The sequence below is a fragment of the Callithrix jacchus genome, chromosome 7, assembly GCF_049354715.1.
Source record: "Callithrix jacchus isolate 240 chromosome 7, calJac240_pri, whole genome shotgun sequence".
Taxonomy (NCBI): Eukaryota; Metazoa; Chordata; class Mammalia; order Primates; family Cebidae; genus Callithrix; species Callithrix jacchus.
This window is the reverse complement of record NC_133508.1, coordinates 100,575,295-100,594,121: the sequence shown is the minus strand read 5'-3', so window position 1 is coordinate 100,594,121 and position 18,827 is coordinate 100,575,295. Positions and strand designations below refer to the sequence as shown.

The window sequence follows — 18,827 nt, the reverse complement described above, 5'->3', positions numbered from 1 at the left end:
ATATCTGAATAGAAAAGGTACAGTAGAAACATGGTGTTATAATCTTATGGGACCACTGTCATATATGTGGTTTGTCATTGAACAAGATGTTTTTATACTGCTCATGACTATATTTAAAAAGGAAGAATGATTGAAAACTATTGAGCCAAGCATTCAACTCAGAATGATTAAAAAGGAATAACAGAATGAACCCCCCGGAAGTAGAAAGGAAATAATGATATGAAGAGAAATTATGAGCTGAAAATAGGCCAATAATAAAGAAAAGCATCATTCTCAGCAAACTGACACAAAAACAGAAAACCAGACACCACATGTTCTCCCTATTAAGTGGGTGTTGAACAACGAGAACACACAGTCTCAGGGAGGGGAATATCACACACCGGGACCTGGGGGACTAGAGGAGGGATGGCAGAGGGTAGGGGTATTGGTGAGGGATGGCATTAGGAGAAATACCTAATGTAGATGACGGGGCAATGGATGCAGCAAACCACCACCATGGCACATGTATACCTATGTAACAAACCTGCACGTCCTGCACATGTACCCCAGAACTTAAAGTATAATTAAAAAAAGAAAAGCAACAGATCAAAAGCTGTTCTTTGAAAAGTCTAATGAAATGTTAGCCCTCTGGCAAGGCTGTTTTTTTTTCAAGTAGCAGAAAGAACAAACAATATGTATTCCAAATGAGCTAATAAACTATCTTCTTAAATCTGTTATGAGCAATCTGAGGTATGGGTCAAATGCTAAACATTTTTACTGTGAAAGAACTAGTCAAACATCTCACCCTGTAAAATGGAGATCAGTAACATTAATCTCAATCTTTTCATGGAAGGACTTATGCTTTAAATACTTTTCAGCTATTTAATATGACAAGTTTTAATATTTCCAAGAATAACACTTAGCTCAGTTATCAGACTGTCAAGTACCCAGTCAACACAAAGTAACCTGAAAGAAAGACGTAAAAACCTATATTTTTGTTACTGCTTCCCACATACTACTGTTTTTAGTAGATAAAAAGTGATTTCCGTTTTCTCAGCAATACCCTTCTATTCAATAATGTAAGTAATGTTTTAAGAGTATTATTACATTTCTATCCATGGAACTTAATAAAGGAGTAAAAAAGAACTATTTTTTATTTTGAGTAAAAAAGAACTATTCAGCCATGTGCAGTGGCTCATGCCTATAATCCCAACACTTTGGGAGGCTGAGGCTGGTGGATCACCTGAGGTCAGGAGTTCAAGATTAGCCTGGCCAGCATGGTGAAACCCAGTCTCTACTAAAAATACAAAAATTAGCCAGGTGTGGTGATGCATACCTGTAGTTCCAGCTACTTGGGAGGCTGAGGCAGCAGAATTGCTTGAACCCGGGAGATGGAGGTGGCAGTGAGCAGAGATCGTGCCACTGCACTCCAGGCTGGGCTGGCAAAGTGAGAATCTGTCTCAAAAAACAAAAAATCATTAACACTGTTGTTTTTTGGGAATTGATCCTCTAAAGAGGTTATTTACCCTCCACTCTAGTTGATTAAAATTAACTTGGTTTATTAAAAGAATAACAAGACCATATCAGTATCTCATTCACCTCTTTGCCAACAGGCCTCAACTTGATCTACATGGAAGTAACCCTTTTAGAAAGAAGTTACTAACTTATGTGTGACCACCTTAGACAAATCACTTGAACCTCTATGGATCAAGGTTTTCTCAACTCTTAACTTTTGGTTTGAGACCAAAATGATTGCCTATAATATTTATCACCTATAAAGTATGGGTACCTAGAAGCAGCATGATACCAGCCTAAACCTGTTTGGACTTTACATTAATCTCTTAATAAGCATTGCATCATGGTTAAGAGCACAGTCTTCAGCTAAATGTCTGGGTTTCAGTCCTCATTCACTAACTTTATGGGCTGGGATAAGTTATGTAACCATTCTTCTATTTCCTCATCTGTAAAATGGAAACAGGAGTAACTATGTCAGATTTGTACAAGTTAATTAGATATCATATGTAACATATTTAAAGCAGTGCCTGGCCCAAATTAATACCATGTAAGTGTTAGCCATTGTCATCACTATTGATTGTGCTTCCAAGTGTTAACAATTTGTTGAAAGCTATCTTCATTTGTTAGGGAAAGAGGTCCCTGGAGCCTTACCAGAAAGCTCAAATACAATTCTGAAGGTAGTTCAGATTCAGTGATGGTGCATTTATCACCAATGTTTTGTGAAACTGCACTTGAAAAGAGTCAAATACACAACTGTTTGTTCACTTTTACATATAATCTCAAAAGAGAAATACCATATAGACTCCACAGTCCTTTTGTGTATGTTCATTGTGCTAGTTTTTCTTAATAGAATGTAATGAAATAAAGGAAAGTAATTATTAAGTAACTGGAAAACTTAATATTTAGAAAGGCATTGAATACCTAGTGAAAATTCAAATAAAACATTCTTTACTATTTCTTACCCAACATTTTTTGCTATTAGTGCTGAAATGTGAAAATGAATTACAAGTTAAAGGAGCAAAGTAATTTTAATACTTAATTTTGGCGCTTTACGGAATACAAACAGCATAGTACAAAATTCAGGAAATTAGTATTGACTTTTAGGCAAAGATTTCGTAAAGATAACTTGGGTTTTCATTTGTGGTTTTTCACAAAACATTCATTTTCAGCTTAATATTTTTGAGAGACAAATTTTAATTTATTACTCCAAAGTTCTCTAAAATCAAAATATTCTTCTCCTTTTCCCCTTACATTCTTTACTAAACTTTTAACCATATTAATTTATTCTGTTTGGAACTTAAAGATACAGACTTGTCAAATAATGCATAGTTCATAAACAGGAGAAATAACTAGTGCTTTAACAAAATTCCTGCATTGTAAGTTTTTCTCCTTTTGCCACTAGAGAACATTTTGAAGTAACAGTTTAATTATGAGAGGATTTTATTTTTTTGAGGGAGGAAGACATAGGTCCAAGTAACAGTGAGAGAAATTATTGTTGATTTCTGAACCAGTGGACTCAATGAAATTGAGTTTCTGTTGACTGTTTTTCATTAGTGGTAAACAGTTTGGGTTATTCATTCATTTGCTTGTTTATTCATTCAATAAGCATCAAAAGCCAGTATATACAAGACACTGAAAATCTTAACTATACTAATATGTGTCCTCAAATACTTGCTTATTATATATCAAATGTGTTTAAAGTACATAGTGTATATGGTAGTATAAAGTACTCTAGAACAAACAACTAAATAGCTCAAAAACAATGATCTGCTTGACCATTGATAACTACAAACATTATGTTCTACTAAAGATGTAAAATCAAACTGGTACATTTCAACCCACTGGGCATATGAAGGATTATGACTTAGTTATATCCTATGTCTTCATGTATGCCTCTGTCAACTTGTAAAACGTGTAAAAGTATAGATGAGCCATGACCTTGGATAACTACATAGCATTTTAAATGGAATATAACCATTTATCTTATTGTTATCTTAAATAATGAATGCTGTACTTAGATCTTTCCAAGGATTTGCTAAATAAATGTGCATTTAAAGATTCAGATCCTCAAAAGATTAAAATAAAACTGCCATATGACCCAGCAATCCCACTACTGGGCATTTATTCAAAGGATATAAAATTAGTATGTCAAAGAGATATCTGCCTTCCCATGTTCATTGCAGCATTCTTTACAATAGCTAAGATACTAAATCAACCTATGTGCCCATGAACAGATGAATGGATAAAAAAATATGGTATATATACACAATGGAATGCTCTTAACCTTTAGAAAGGGAAATCCTGCCATTTGGGACATGAATGAATCTGGAGGATATTATGTTAAGGAAAATAAGCCAGGCACAGAAAGACAAATACCACATGATCTCACTTTTAAGTGGAATCTAAAAAAGTCAGAATCATAGAATAGAAAATACAATGGTGCTTACCAGTGTGTACTGGTGGGGAGGGCAGAGTGATTGGGAACATGTTGGCCAAATGATAAAAAATTTCAGCTAGACAGAAGGAACAAGTTCAATTGTTATATAACTGACTGTAATTAATAACATATACTTGAAGATTGCTAAGACAGTAGACTTTCAGTGTTCATACCACAAAAAAAGCACGTGAGGAAATAGATATGTTAGCTAGTTTGGTTTAGCCATTTCACAATATATGTACATATTTCAGAACATGTTATACATTATAAATATATAGTGTCAATTTAAAATAAAATTAAAGGTATTTTTACCTCTAAAGTCAAGTTTATTTTACAATGATATTACAAGGAACTTAACTATTTTCTGATTATCAGTATAACCAATCCTTCGTTGTTAACTTGAGCAAAAAAAATGATGTGAAATAATGCAAACTGGAAGCCTTAATATAATATCTTTGATTAAAATATTAGATGAAAGTATCCTTTATCTAATAAAGTTTACTAGTGCATTTTAACCTAATTATAGAATCATACTGGATTTCTCTTTAATACACCAACCTTTAATGGAAATTTATTATTAAAGATTATTTTTATATGGTATTGTGAATAAGAAATTAGGAAAATGGGAAATGAAATAAACAAAATAGGATACTTTTTCTTTTCCTACCTCCCTTCCATTTGTCCACCTTTTTACTTTCTATTTAAAGTAAATTTGACAATCTAAATTCTATTTACAATTTAATGATTTCTTCTTTAACTTTATATCCTTTTCTTTATTATTCTTATAGAAAAGAGAAAAAAATTGAATCACCCCAGTTTAACTGAAAGCAAAGAATCTACAACAAAAGACAATGATGAGTAAGTTTGTTATTTTTGAAATTATATACATGTGTTTTGCAGGAAGATGTTCATATTTGTTAAAGTGACCATTTAAAAGCATTTATTTGTAGAAATTAATAGTTTATATGTAACCTGAAATATTATTTTTTAAAGAAGTAAAATACCTTAGTTGTGATGTGATTTGTGATATTCTATAATGGTTATATATGATACCTTAATTTTAGTACTTATTGAGCCCAGTTCTCCCAGTCTGTGCATAATAGACCAGCTCAGGGTAAAATTGAGGAAGCCACTTATTTCATATTTACACAGATGGAGAAATAATACATGGTTTAGGAACAAAATATTTAATAAATAGCTGGTTCAAGATGGAACTAGAAACAGTGAAATCAGCAGAGTAAGAGATCTAGAGGAACCTGGAAGGCCTACATGCCAGCAACCAATCATTTTCATATTGTCCTGCTGGTGGTACCTTTGAATTTAGACATTATCTTCAGAAAGCTGCTGTCTAAATAGGCAAAGCCTGGGAAGAATACTGATGCTCTTCATATCTGTGTGTTCCACATTTGTGGATTCAACCAATCACAGATTGAAAATATCTCGAGAAAAAAATGAATGGTTGCATCTGTACTGAACATACACTTTTCTTTATTGACACTTTCCTAAACCAATACAGTATAACAACTATTTATATAGCATTTACATTGTGTTCGGTATTATAAGTAATCTAGAGATGATTAAAGTATATGGGAGGATATGCATAGGTTATAGGCAAATACCATACCATTTTATATGGGGGACTTGAACCTCCATGGATTTTGGTATCTGCAGGAGTCCTGGAACCAATTCTCCACAGATGTTGAGGGACAACTGTATTTGTATCTTCTTCCTGGAAGAATTGAACTAAGCAGAATGGGGGTTAAATTTTCAAAGTAGTGCATACGTTTGTCTCATTTACCATTTCAGTGTATCTTCTTCTATGTACCACACCCTATCATTGACACTAAAGAGTAAAGATAAGAAAAATGAAGTTTCTCTCCATTGGGAGCTTATGATCTTTTTTTTCTTCCCCCCACCTGGAGACAGGGTTTCATTCTGTTGCCCAGCCTGGAGCACAATGGTGTGATCACCATTCAGTGCAGCCTCAACTTCCTGGGCTCAAGTGATCCTCCCACCTCAGCCTCCTGTGTGGCTGAGACTACAGATGCATGCCACCACGCCCTATTAATTTGTGTAGTTTTTGCAGAGACAAGGTTTTGCCATGTTATCCACGCTAGTATTGAACTCCTGGGCGCAATCTATCCACTCACCCAGGCCTCCCAAAGTCCTGAGATTACAGGTTTGTGCCACTGCATGCCGCCTGGGAGTTTATGATCTTATGTTGTAAGCTAGTATACCTTCCTCAATTTAGAAATGGGTTATGTTTACAAATGTTTTTGGAATAATTTACATGGAACTCAGAATACATTTTCCACGCAAAGAGTGTTATAATCTGTGGTTATAGCCCCAAGTCAGGGCACAGATCTATTTATTTCATAACATAGCTGAACAGTAGTGTTGGTAGTAGTCCAGGTTAAAATGGAAACTGAGTGCCATTTAAAATACCTTAGGGACAAAGAGAAGAGTTTTTCAAAGAAGCCTCATTGTTTGGCATCTCCTACATCTATTCTTTATTTGTTTTAAGTAGCCATTCATGCTGCTCCTCCAGCTCCAAATATTTGCGTGTTTCAGTCTTTTCTGCCCCACAAATATTTTTGTTGTAAATTATTTCTTCCTACTCCTAATCAGAGCTTTTGTTTCCTCAGTGAACTGATCTCAACTAGATATTAACAGGAAAGCATTCTTTTTTTGTTTAACTTATTTAATGTTTTTTAATATAGGAAATATATGTACATAGTAAAAAAATTCAAATGGTACAAAAGGATATACAGTGAAAGCAAGTATCATGTAAAAATGTATAAATCACAGATAATCTTGTATTTGAAAGCAGGTGCCTGCTAAACCAAATTAATTTCTGATACAGTTATATAAAGTATAAATAGGCAGTAAAGGAGGAAATGTCTTTGGACAAAAGTGATACCAGTTAAGCAAGCCTGTTGTTTTTCGACCTGAATCAGCTCCACTTAATAGTGTCTTTCCTTCTTTCTTCTTGTAAACCAATCAATTTATTTAGAGCTCAATTTTTAAAACAATACCTCCCATGGCAGTGGGCTTCAAGGAGCAAGGGAAGAGCAAAAACCATTGTTATGAGTCACATAGGAATTTGCCTTCATTTATATAATTTATTAATTTCTCTCCATATTTGTTTCTAAAGATCTCTATTATTTAAGTATATCACTCCACGAGTTGTTGTTATAATTAGTGAATTTAAGTATGAGCTGCAACATTTTACAACATATAAAAATAATGGGCCTGGTGTGGCAGTTCACACTTATAATCCCAGCACTTTGGGAAGCCAAGGCAGGCAGATCACTTTAGGCCAGGAGTTCTGCCTGTCTCTAGAAAATACAAAAACTAGCTGGGCGTGGTGGCAGGCACCTGTGGTCCCAGCTACTCAAGAAGCTGAGGCAGAAGAATCACTTGACCTTGGGACAGGGAGGTTGCAGTGAACTGATACTCTGCTACTGCACTCCAGCCTGGGCAACAGAGCAAGACCATGTCTCAAATAAATGAAAAGTCTTTCTAGCAGGAGACTGAGGAAGGAAGATTACATGAGGCCAGGAGTTCTAGGCTATAGGGCACTACGGTCCTTCCTGTGAATAGCCACTACACTCCAGCCTGGGTGATGTAGTGAGATACTGTCTCTTAAAAAAAAAAAAAAAAAGGAAAAGGATGCATTTCTTTTTGTTTGTTTGTTTTTTTTTTTTTTTTGGTCAGACAGTCTTGGCTCAGTTGCCCAGGCTGGAGTGCAATGACATAATCTCAGCTCACTGCAACCTCTACCTCCTGGGTTCGAGCTATTCTTCTGCCTCAGTCTCCTGATTTCAACTGGGATTACAGGCGAGTAGATAGGATTACAGGTGCCTACTACCATGCCTGGCTAATTTTTGTATTTTTAGTAGAGACGGGGTTCCACCATGTTGGCCAGACTGGTCTTGAACTCCTTACCTCAGGTGATCCACCCACCTTGGCCTCCTAAAGTGCTGAGATTACAGGCATGAGCTATGGAACCCTGCCAGTGTGCATTTCTGATTGGTTTTTTTTTTTTTCATTCATAAAATTACTCAGTCCTAGCTAATAAAGCCACTTTTAGCTTTTACTAAAGCTAAAAATAGGTGATTTATTCCATTTGTTTCTATTTCTTTTATTTTGTAAAACCACTGCCTAAAGACTTGGATTTTTCTCTTCTTGAGAAACAGAATCATGCTGTCTCACCCAGGCTGGAGTGCAGTGGCACAATCATAGCCTACGATAGCCTTGAGCTCATGGGCTCAAGTGATCTTCCCACCTCAGCCTCCTGAGTAGCTAGAAATACAGGTATGTTAATACACGTGGCTAATTCTTTTACTTTTTTGTAGAGATGTGATCTTGCCATGTTTCCAAAGCTGAACTTGCACTCCTAGGCTAAAGCAGTCCTCCTGCCTCAACCTCAAGACATGGATTTTTTAAATCCCAAATTAAATGGAACATTGCCAGGCACAATGGTTCATGCCTGTAATCCTAGCACTTTGGAAAGCTGAGGCAGGCAGTCCACTTGAGCCCAGGAGTTTGAGACCGGCTTGGGCAACATGGCCAGACCCTGTCTCTATGGAAAAAAAATAGTTTTTAACTAGCTGGGTGTTGTGGTACACACCTGTGATCCCAGCTACTTGGGAGGCTTAGGTGGGAGGATCACTTGAGCCCAGGAGGTTGATGCTGCAGTAAGCTGTGATGTCACTGCACTCCAGCCTAGGCAACAGGGTGAGACCTCATCTCATTCAGTCAATCAGTGAATTAGTCAATAAACTGAACATTTCACATCTGTGGATCAGTTTTAAATGATCACAACATTTTGTTTTGTTTTAGCAATATTCTCATTTTTTTTCTTTGCAAAATGCCATAGCTAGGAGAGATACAAGAGAGGAAGCAAGGCATCTGCTTCTAGAATATTTCCTGTAGCTTCAGTACTTTGATGGAGTCACTGTAGATTCAGTGTTTGATCCAAACTATACAAATTTAGAAACTCACCGTGAGTTGTTGAAGCATAAGGAATTAGTGAGTATGAATCAGCCTCAGGACAAACTGATGTACAATGGAAATGCCATATTATTATGAGAACTTTATTGATACCCTCAGGATAGCCTCTTCTGAAAGTCAGTCTGTTCTGATAAAAAAAGAATAAAAGTTATTTAAAGATATTCCACAATTTGGGCCGGGCACGATGGCTCACACCTGCAATCCCAGCACTTTGGGAGGCTGAGGCGGGTGGATCACGAGGTCAAGAGATCGAGACCATCCTGGTCAACATGGTGAAACCCTGTCTCTACTAAAAATACAAAAATTAGCTGGGCATGTGGCACGTGCCTGTAGTCCCAGCTACTCGGGAGGCTGAGGCGGGAGAATTGCTTGAACCCAGGAGGCGGAGGTTGTGGTGAGCCAAGATCACGCATTGCACTCCAGCCTGGGTAACAGGAGCAAAACTCTGTCTCAAAAAAAAAAAAAAAAAAAAGATATTCCACAATCTAAGAATTAAAGGAGTAAGATGTTTTAATGAATATCTTCATTTAGCTGAGTTAGTTATATATATCCCTTTCTGTACGAAAGATAGCACTGCTATTCGTTATCAGTATGGGAAAAATTTAATCTGGACCCTTACCTCACATCACACACAAAAATCAATTCCAGGTGGATTGGAAGTCTGAATATGAAAGGTAAAAGAATAAAACTTTTAGAGAACTCAACCTTAGAGTAGGTAAAATGCCAACCATAAAAGGAAAAGATTGATAAGTTAAACAGCTTTAAAAGTCCTTTTGGTAAAAAGAAACTTTGTAGTGTGTGAAAATACAACCCACAAAGTGTGAAAATATTTTCAAGACAATTTAATAGAAAAATGGGCAAAAGACTTGAATTGGTCCTTCACAAGAGCAGAATTTCATGTAAACCAGCAAACATATGAAAAGGTACTCAACTGGAAAATGTCATCTGGGAAATGCAAATTAAAACCTCCATGAAACACCACTACATCCTCACTAGAATGCTGAAAATAGAAAACAAGGAAAATACTGGGTAGATCTGGAGTGAGGATGTGGAACAACTGGAACTCAAATAAACAGCTGGTGGGAGTATAAGTAAATGAAAACCACCCTGGAGAACTGTTTGACAACATCTAAACCAGGATATATGCATACCTTATGGCACAGAAATTCCACTTCAGGGTATATACCCAACAGAAATGTATACATGTATTTACCCAAAGACAAATATCATAACAATCATTGCAGCCTAATTCCTAGTCACCTCAAATTTGAAAATATCCAAATGTCCATCAACAGCCAAATGGATAAACAAATTATGGTATTTATCTAATGGATTACAGTGAAAATTATCTACAGCTAACAACAATGGCTGAATATCACAAACATAATGTTGAATGGGGAAAAAAACTAGACACAAAAGGTTTCATATTGTATAATTCCATTTGTATGAAGTACAAAAATAAGCAAAACTAATCAATACTGCTAAAAGTTAGCATAGTAGTTACTCTTAGTTTCTGAGATGTTGTCAGTGTTCTGTCTCCTGATCTGGGTGCTGATTGCACAGGTGTATTTAGTTTTTGAATGAGCTGTACACTTAGGTGTACCCTATCTCACTTATTTCTGTACTAATAGACTCCCAAACTCTCTTGTAAATGGAGTCTTGAACAACACCAGCAATTTTTTCAGACATGTTATGTGATTGATTAAGAAGTTTTTTAACTTTTGGACTGCATGGCATGGTATGGGACATTTTCCAAACTCTATTCTATAGGACATTTGTATCTTTAGATAGGTTTATAAGTGTTCTTGGGGTTAAAACATAATTTTATGGTCAAATAGATATGAGAAAAGGAGCTATCTTCATCTTAAGGATTTACAAAACATGGTAAGTAAATGTGGGTAATAATAGCTAGTAATTATTGGGCATTTGCCATGTCTTAGGCATATATTATGACATTTAATTTTCTTAACAACCCATTGAGGTAGATAATGTTAGTGCCCTAATACAGGTGAAGAAACTGATGTTTAGCTAGGTAAAATAACAGCTTAAGCTCACAAAGCTTTACATCTAGCAGACTTCTTTTAATCATTGTGCTAGAGTAACTGACACTATGCTGTATTGTCCTATTTTGTCTGCCCAGCACCTCTTCCTGCTGGGATTAACATTCTTTAAATCACTCCTATAATGTGCTTCTTTATTTAAAGACTACCAAAGTCTTACAGGACCTTACCCTGGACAGTTGATTGGTCCAGGGGTAGGCACCTGACCTAAACACAATCAGTTATGTCACAGGATTTATAAAGTTGGAAGTAGGAAAAGAGACTACCTCTCAGATGGAGATCTTTAAGGAAAGACGGTACTGGCAGCCATGTTTTTCACCATGTATTAATAGATGAGCTGGTTTGCAGTGAGAGAGAAAGAAGCCCGTAGCCAGAGGGAAGAGAAGCATTAGGCAGGGTCCTGTTTATCTTCTGGCTTCTTCCTGTTGCTCCTTAAGCCTTGCTTAATCTCAGCTTCCCTTCGATTATGGAAGATACTCTAGTATTCCTCCAATAAGTGCCCCCTTTTTGTCTTAAAAGATAAATATGTTTACCTTTAGTCATTTACCAGTAAAAGAAGTTTCATACAGTGTATAAGATTACTTCAGGGTTTCTCAGCACTGTTGACATTTGGGATGGGTAATTCTTTGTGGTAGAGGCTGTCCTATACATTATAGGTTGCTTAACAGCATCCTTGGCCCCTACCCATTAGATACCAGTAGCATCCTTTCCCCAACATTTGTCACAATCAGAATGTCTCAGATAGTCTCTACAAGGCCAAATAACCCCTGTTGAAAACCACTAGCTTACTTAAATTCTTTTTTTTTTTTGAGTCAAGATCTCACTTTTGTCATCTGTCACCCAGGCTACAGTTGTAGTGGCACAATCAGTTCACTGCAGCCTCAACCTCCCAGACTTAAGCTGTCCTCCTACCTCAGCTTCTCAAGTGGCTTGGACCACAGGCACATGCCACCATGCCCAGCAGATTTATGTTTTATTTTTGTAGAGCCAGAGTCTTCTTTGTTGCCCAGGCTGGTCTTGAACTCCTAGGCTCAAGTGATCTTCCCCCTCTGGCCTTCCAAAGTGTTAGAATTACAGGCATAAGCTACTGTGCTTGTGCCTTGAGAAGTTCTGAAGTGAAGAAACGTATTCAACTCGATTTAACACAATAATATCCCAAACGTACTTGGTGGTATGAACTGCCTTTCCCCACTCATTTTCAGATAATTATGAGTATACCATGGAACACAGGTTTGAGGAAAACTCGATTAGGGTATAACTTTATACCATCAAGAAGACATTTGTAAGTATCTCTTAGGGTCAGTTACTTCTGCTGATACTTGCTCTCATCTCACTCAGGTCTTTGATACACAGCACAGGAAAAATAGATCTCAGCTTATGATCCCCAGGGCAATAATAACTAAATTATGAGAAAACAGAAATAAAGCTACCACTTGTACGTTCATTAAACAGATAACTATTGTGTCAAATGCTGAGGCTACACAGATGAAAAAAACCAGTTTTGTTCCTTGAGGAACTTAGTCTTCCCAGTGAATGGGAGATAGACCATAAATAAGTTGTTAGAACAGAGCGTGTTATTATGAAGGCCAGTATGACCTATAGATATGTCTAATACATTCTATAAAACTAGAAGATGAAAGTGGCTTATTCTTGTAATCTCAGCATTTGGGAAGCCAAGGTAGGAGGATCGGTTGAGCCCAAGAGTTCAAGGCCAGCCTGAGCAACATAGCAAGACTCCGTCTCTACCAAAAAACAAAACAAAACAAAACAAAAAAACAGCTGGATGTGGTGGTGTGCCTGGGGTTCCAGCTACTCAGGAGGCTGAGGTGGGAGGATCACTGGTGCCCAGGAGGTCAAGGCTACAGTGAGAGATGATGCACTCTAGCCTGGGTGACTGAGTGAGACCCTGTCTCAAAAAAACAAACTAAAACAAACCTAGAAGATAACTGTATAACTAAATTTAGAAAGCAAGATGCTTTTAAAATACATTCTTAGCCATTAGGACAAATAATCTGTTTTCTGATATGAGAACTCTAAATGTTAATGATTATAAAGTACTACAGAACAAGTTTCTAAATAAATTTTCTTATTTTCAAAAGCTAATGAATAGTCAGTTAATGTCCATCACTGGCCTGTAATCCTAGGACTTTGGGAGGCCAAGGAGGGAGGATCACTTGAGGTAATGAATTCGAGAACAGCTTGGGCAACAAAATGAGACCCCATCTCTACAAAAAATAAAAAATTAGCTGAACATGGTGTCATGCACCTGTGGACCCACCTACATATGAGGCTGAGGTTGGAGAATCATTTGAGCCCCGGAGGTGGAGGCTGCCATCTGCAGGCCAAAAGAATAATGGCCTTGGAAGGGCATAAGTTCTGCCACACTCTTGGTGGTTCTCACCATGCAGCTTGGAGAAGGCGTGATACTCTCCATTACCACTAATATAAGTAATGTTTGTAAAATTCTTACTTAATAAAAAATTTAGGACAAGCATGTCTGCTTACAGGTATTGTCCATTAAAACTCGTCTATAGCTTATTTCATGAATGCTTTGTCAGATTATGAAAGTTAAAGTGCAGTGATACTTGAAGACTATAAGTGATGGTGTATCTTGTTTCTAATAAGATAAGCTTTTTTGCCTTTGTTTTATTAGGGAGTTATATGTCAGTGTTTGAAACATGCTGTGTGATATAATAGGTTTAAAATAAATTCTTTAAAAGAAGAATACTGAAACCAGCCTTGTAGATTTGTCTGGTGCATATGACGAAACCTATAGCTTTATTCGGTTGGTGGCAATACCCTGCTGGCTAACTTTCAAGTGATTGGGTTTTTTAAGTTTGGCAAGTACACACTTCTAAAATTGGATTTTCCTTTGAAAATGTGTAGGGTGGGAGGAGGATGTCCTAACTCTATGTTGTGATCATATGTAGAAATATTTGTGCTCAAATAGAGCCCAGATTTTTCAGTTTAATCCAGTGTGCCACATGTGACTGCTGTTTCTGAGAGAAGTTTCCAAAATGTCACCTTTTCTCGGAACAGAATAAACCTGTTGTCAAGGGGCTTTTCTTAGGAATGAAACATGTCTGGGTTAGTCTAAACAAAACTGCCTCAGTCTTCACAGTACCAAAGTTCACATAAAAGGTGAAAGCTCCAGGATCAATGCAATGACTCCATGAAAGGTGATGGATAGTAGATACATATTTTAATATGTATCTATAACACTAATTTGTGACCATTATGAATTTTTTCATCTGCATTTTAGGAAAAAGTAATTGGCTATTTAAAGGTATGTACATCATTTGTCTTACAGATAAAAACATATTGGCTTACCGTACTCTGTCCATTTTCATAGGCTACAGAGAAAAGTCATGATTGGTGTCAATACAAGTTCATGTTTTCCAATCTAAAATTTTTTTTCATTAAATAAAAAATAAATTTTAAATGCCGTAAAAATACAAATTTGAATAGAAACATGGCTCAAAATATTTTTACAAATACATAGTTTATTTAAACCAAAATCTTGAGACCCTTAAAAACACAAAATTGACCAGGCACAGTAGCTCATGCCTGTAATACCAGCACTTGGGGAGGCTGAGGCAGGCAGATCACCTGAGGTTGGGAGTTTGAGACCAGCCTGACCAACATGGAGAACCTCATCTCTACTAAAAATACAAAAAGTTAGTCGGGTGTGGTGGTGCATGCCTGTAATCCCAGCTACTCAGGAGGCTGAGGAAGGAGAATCGTTTGAACCTGGGAGGCGAAGGTTGCGGTGAGCCAAGATTATACCATTGCACTCCAGCCTGGGCAACAAGAGAGAAACTCTGTTTCAAAAAAAAATTTATAAAGCAGAGTTCATAGAGAAAATATGCTTAAGAACTACAAACAAAATTTCCCACTGGGGCCAGGCACGGTGGCTCACATCAGTAATCCCAGCACTTTGGGAGGTCAAGGCAAGTGGATCACTTGAGTTCAGGAGTTCAAGCCTGAGCAACATAGAGAGATCCTGTCTCTTCAAAAAAATTTTTTTTAATTATCCAGTCAAGGGTGGTATGCACTTATAGTCCCAGCTACTCAGGAGGCTGAGGTGGAAGGATCACTCCAGCCCAGCCGATTGCACTCCAGCCTGTGAGAAAAATACTCTTATTCAAAAAAAAAAAAAAATTCCCATGGGTAAAATGTCTAAGTACCTTCTCCAAGTTTTTAACAGCTTAGAGACATTTTTAAAACTTTAGATTCTTAAATAATTTTAAATTTACAGAAAATTGGCAAGAATATTAAAAAAAATTCCTGAACATTTCCCCAGAGTCACAAACTGTTAATGTTTTGTCATATGTACTTTTATTCTCTGTCACTCATGCACACACATACATAGGTACTCACACTCTTCTGAATATTTGAGAAGTTGCAGACATCCTCTTTTACTGCTAAATTCTCCAGTGTGTATTTCCTAAGAAGAATATTATTTAACCATAGTAAAAATATTAAAATCAGGAAATTTAACATTGATATAATTACTATTATCTAGTATATAGTCCAAATTCAAATTTTTCCAGTAGTGTTCTTTATTGCAGTTTTTCTCTTGATCCAGGGTTCAATCCAAGATCACACATTACCAAACAGTTCTTAAAATTTCCTTCAATCGGGGCCGGGTGCAATTGAAGCCTGTAATCCCAGCACTTTGGGAGGCCGAGGCGGGTGGATCACGAGGTCAAGAGATCGAGACCATCCTGGTCAACATGGTGAAACCCCGTCTCTACTAAAAATACAAAAAATTAGCCGGGCATGGTGGCACGTGCCTATAATCCCAGTTACTCAGGAGGCTGAGGCAGGAGAATTGCCTGAACCCAGGAGGCGGAGGTTGCGGTGAGCCGAGATCGTGCCATTGCACTCCAGCCTGGGTAACGAGCAAAACTCCGCCTCAAAAAAAAAAAAAAATTTCCTTCAATCTAGAACAATTTTTTAACCTTTTATTGTCTTATCTGACAGTCATATTTTTAAAGAGTATGGGCTATTTTTTGTACATCATTCCTTAATTGTGTTTGCCTGATGTTTTATCATTATTATATTTATGTTATGTATTTGGGGGCAAGAATATAGAAGATGTTGAGTTACCTCAAGAGATATTTTGTCCTATTATTTATGAATTAAAAGTGATGTTCACCAGGTTTATCTACTATAAAAGTCATCATTTTCCCTTTGTAATTAATAAATGCTTTGTGGGGAGGTACTTTGAGACCATGTTTCACGCAGTAGTTTTAACATACATTGATGATTTTTGCCTCAGTCAGTTATTACTATAATGATTACATAATCGTAATTATCTAACTACATCATTTTTGTATTTATTAGTTGGCCTTCTTCTGGTTGGCCATTTAAAAATTCATCTGTTCATAGTGATACAAGGTTTTTCCTTGACTTCCCTTTTCCATATTTTCATCCCATCTCAAATCTAAATCTCTGTCTTCTATGAGGAGCAATAAATTTGCACATTTGCTTAATCCTACATCATACACAAAATACTTACAGAATTCCTGTGCTCACAGCACTGCTAAAAAGAAACCTGCAAAGCATTCAAGATTTATTAGCAGTTTTTTATCTTTAAAGATATACAGTCAAATTACTGTTTCCAAAAATTATTTGGATTAGTTCTTCATTTGAAGAAGTATTTATTTGAAATAGGGTTTCTTGTTCATGTATTTTACTTTTTTGTTTTGTTTTGTTTGAGACAGAGTATCTCTCTTGTTGCCCAGGCTGGAGTGCAATGGCGCGATCTCAGCTCACCACAACCTCCACCTCCCTGGTTCAAGCGATTCTCCTACCTCAGCCTCCCGAGTAGCTGGGATTACAGGCGCGTGCCACCATTCCTGGCTAATTTTTTGTATTTTCAGTAGAGATGGGCTGTCACTGTGTTGGCTAGGATGGTCTCGCTATCCTGACCTCATGATCCACCCTCCTCAACCTCCCAAAGTGTTGGAATTACAAGCATGAGCTACTGCACCCAGCCGTATTTTACTTTCTTCTCATCCTATTTGACTTTTTTAAATGATATAAGGCATTAATATGGTTCTAAAAGTCAAAACTGTTGCCAAAAAAGGATACTCAGTAATGTTCATTCCTCCCTCATTTCTTCTACCTATTTGTTGTGGGTAACCAACTTCATTAGTTTCTTATTTACCTTTCCTGTGTTTATTTCCATAAAATAAAGCAGTTTCCCTTATTTTTTTCTTTATTATTATTATTATCTTTTTTTATTTTTGAGAAGGAGTCTTGCTCTGTTGCCAGGCTGGAGTGCAGTGGTGCAATCTCGGCTCACTGCAACCTCTGTCTCCCGGGTTCAAGGGATTCTCCTGTCTCAGCCTCCCAGGTAACTGGGACTACAGGTGTCTGCCAAGACGTCCAGCTAATTTTTGTATTTTTAGTAGAGACGGGGTTTCACCATGTTGGCCAGGATGGTCTTGATCTCTTGACCTTGTGATCTGCCTGCCTTGGCCTCCCAAATGCTGGATTACAGGTGTGAGCCACTGTGCCCGGCTCCTTTATTTTTTCTTGTTATTTTTTAATACAGAAGATGGCATACAGTATGTACTCTTTTTCACTTTGCTTTTGTTTACTGATGAATAGATCCTGAAATCAATTCCTATTAATCAACTTGGAGAATTTTAAATGTAAGAATCCTGTCAACAGGAAAATACAGTTCCATGTACAAGGTTAAAAATGTTTTTTCTTCACAAAACAAGCAGTTAATGGCATGTCAGTAAAGCCCATTTGTAAAAATAAACACCTATACATTAATATTTTATGTGAACTTCCATATCCTTTATGTTTTGAAAGGAATATATATAATTCACTGCGATTGACTTTTCTTCCTCTTGGCAATTTGCTGCTGCTGTTGCTGGCATTACTGTGAAGTTGCAGTAATGGTAACTGTCCTTCTGTAAGTTTTATTTTCATTAAACCTTTTATTTTCAGATAATTGTAGATTTACTTGCCATTGTGAGAAGTAAAACAGAGACATCATGTGGAGTGTTCTTCTAGTTTCCTTACATAACATCTTACAAAACAGCAGTACAATATGACAACCAGGAAACTGATATTGACTCAATCCACTGATCTTATTCATATTTTCTGTTTTGCAGTAAACTTATTTGAGTGTGTTTATTTAGTTCTATGCAATTTGATCACATGTGTAGGTTCTTGTATCTACCACTGTAGTCATGATACAGAACAGTTCCATCACCACAAGGATCCCACAGGTTGTATAGGATTTATTTTATTTTAAGACAGAGTTTCATTCTTGTTGCCCACACTGGAGTGCAATGGCATGATCTCAGCTCACTGCAACCTCCACCTCCTGGGTTCAAGTGATTCTCCTGCCTCAGCCTCCTGAGTAGCCGAGATTATAGGTGTGCGCCACCACCATGCCTGGCTAGTTTTTGTATTTTTAGTAGAGAAGGGGTTTCACCATGTTGGTCAGACTGGTCTCAAACTCCCGACCTCGGGTGATCCACCCACCTCAGCCTCCCAAAGTGCTGGCATTACAGGCATGAGCCGCTACACCCAGCCTAGGACTTATTTTTAATCACTAGCTCATTCTCTTAGAGGCAGAAGAGTAACTTTTTCAGAATTTTTAAAAAAATATCTGTGTTAACTCAAATAAAACCTTTTTAATAGTAGTGAGTGATGCCAGAACTGGTTTATAAAAAATTTTTGTTGTTGTTTTGTTTTGCATTATGTATACAATTTAATTATGATAACCACTGGTCAATATTCTAAGTTTCTCTTTACTGTTTTTAAGTATTTAATTATGCGCAGGAATGTTG

The 18,827-nt window shown here is 36.9% G+C and overlaps 1 protein-coding gene across 10 annotated transcripts in view; it reads left to right on the top strand.

The window, feature by feature from the left end:
• ITGB3BP (integrin subunit beta 3 binding protein) overlaps positions 1 to 18,827 on the top strand; it is a 108,375-nt gene that overhangs the window by 50,098 nt on the left and 39,450 nt on the right. For all 10 annotated transcript variants that reach the window (XR_008472978.2, XR_008472977.2, XM_054236370.2 and 7 more), the window contains one exon: positions 4,720 to 4,789. Coding sequence is in view for 8 of the 10 variants with exons in the window: in XM_054236370.2 (XP_054092345.2) it covers positions 4,720 to 4,789 (70 nt within the window). In the remaining 2 variants the exon portion in view is untranslated. The remainder of the gene's footprint in view (positions 1 to 4,719; positions 4,790 to 18,827) is intronic.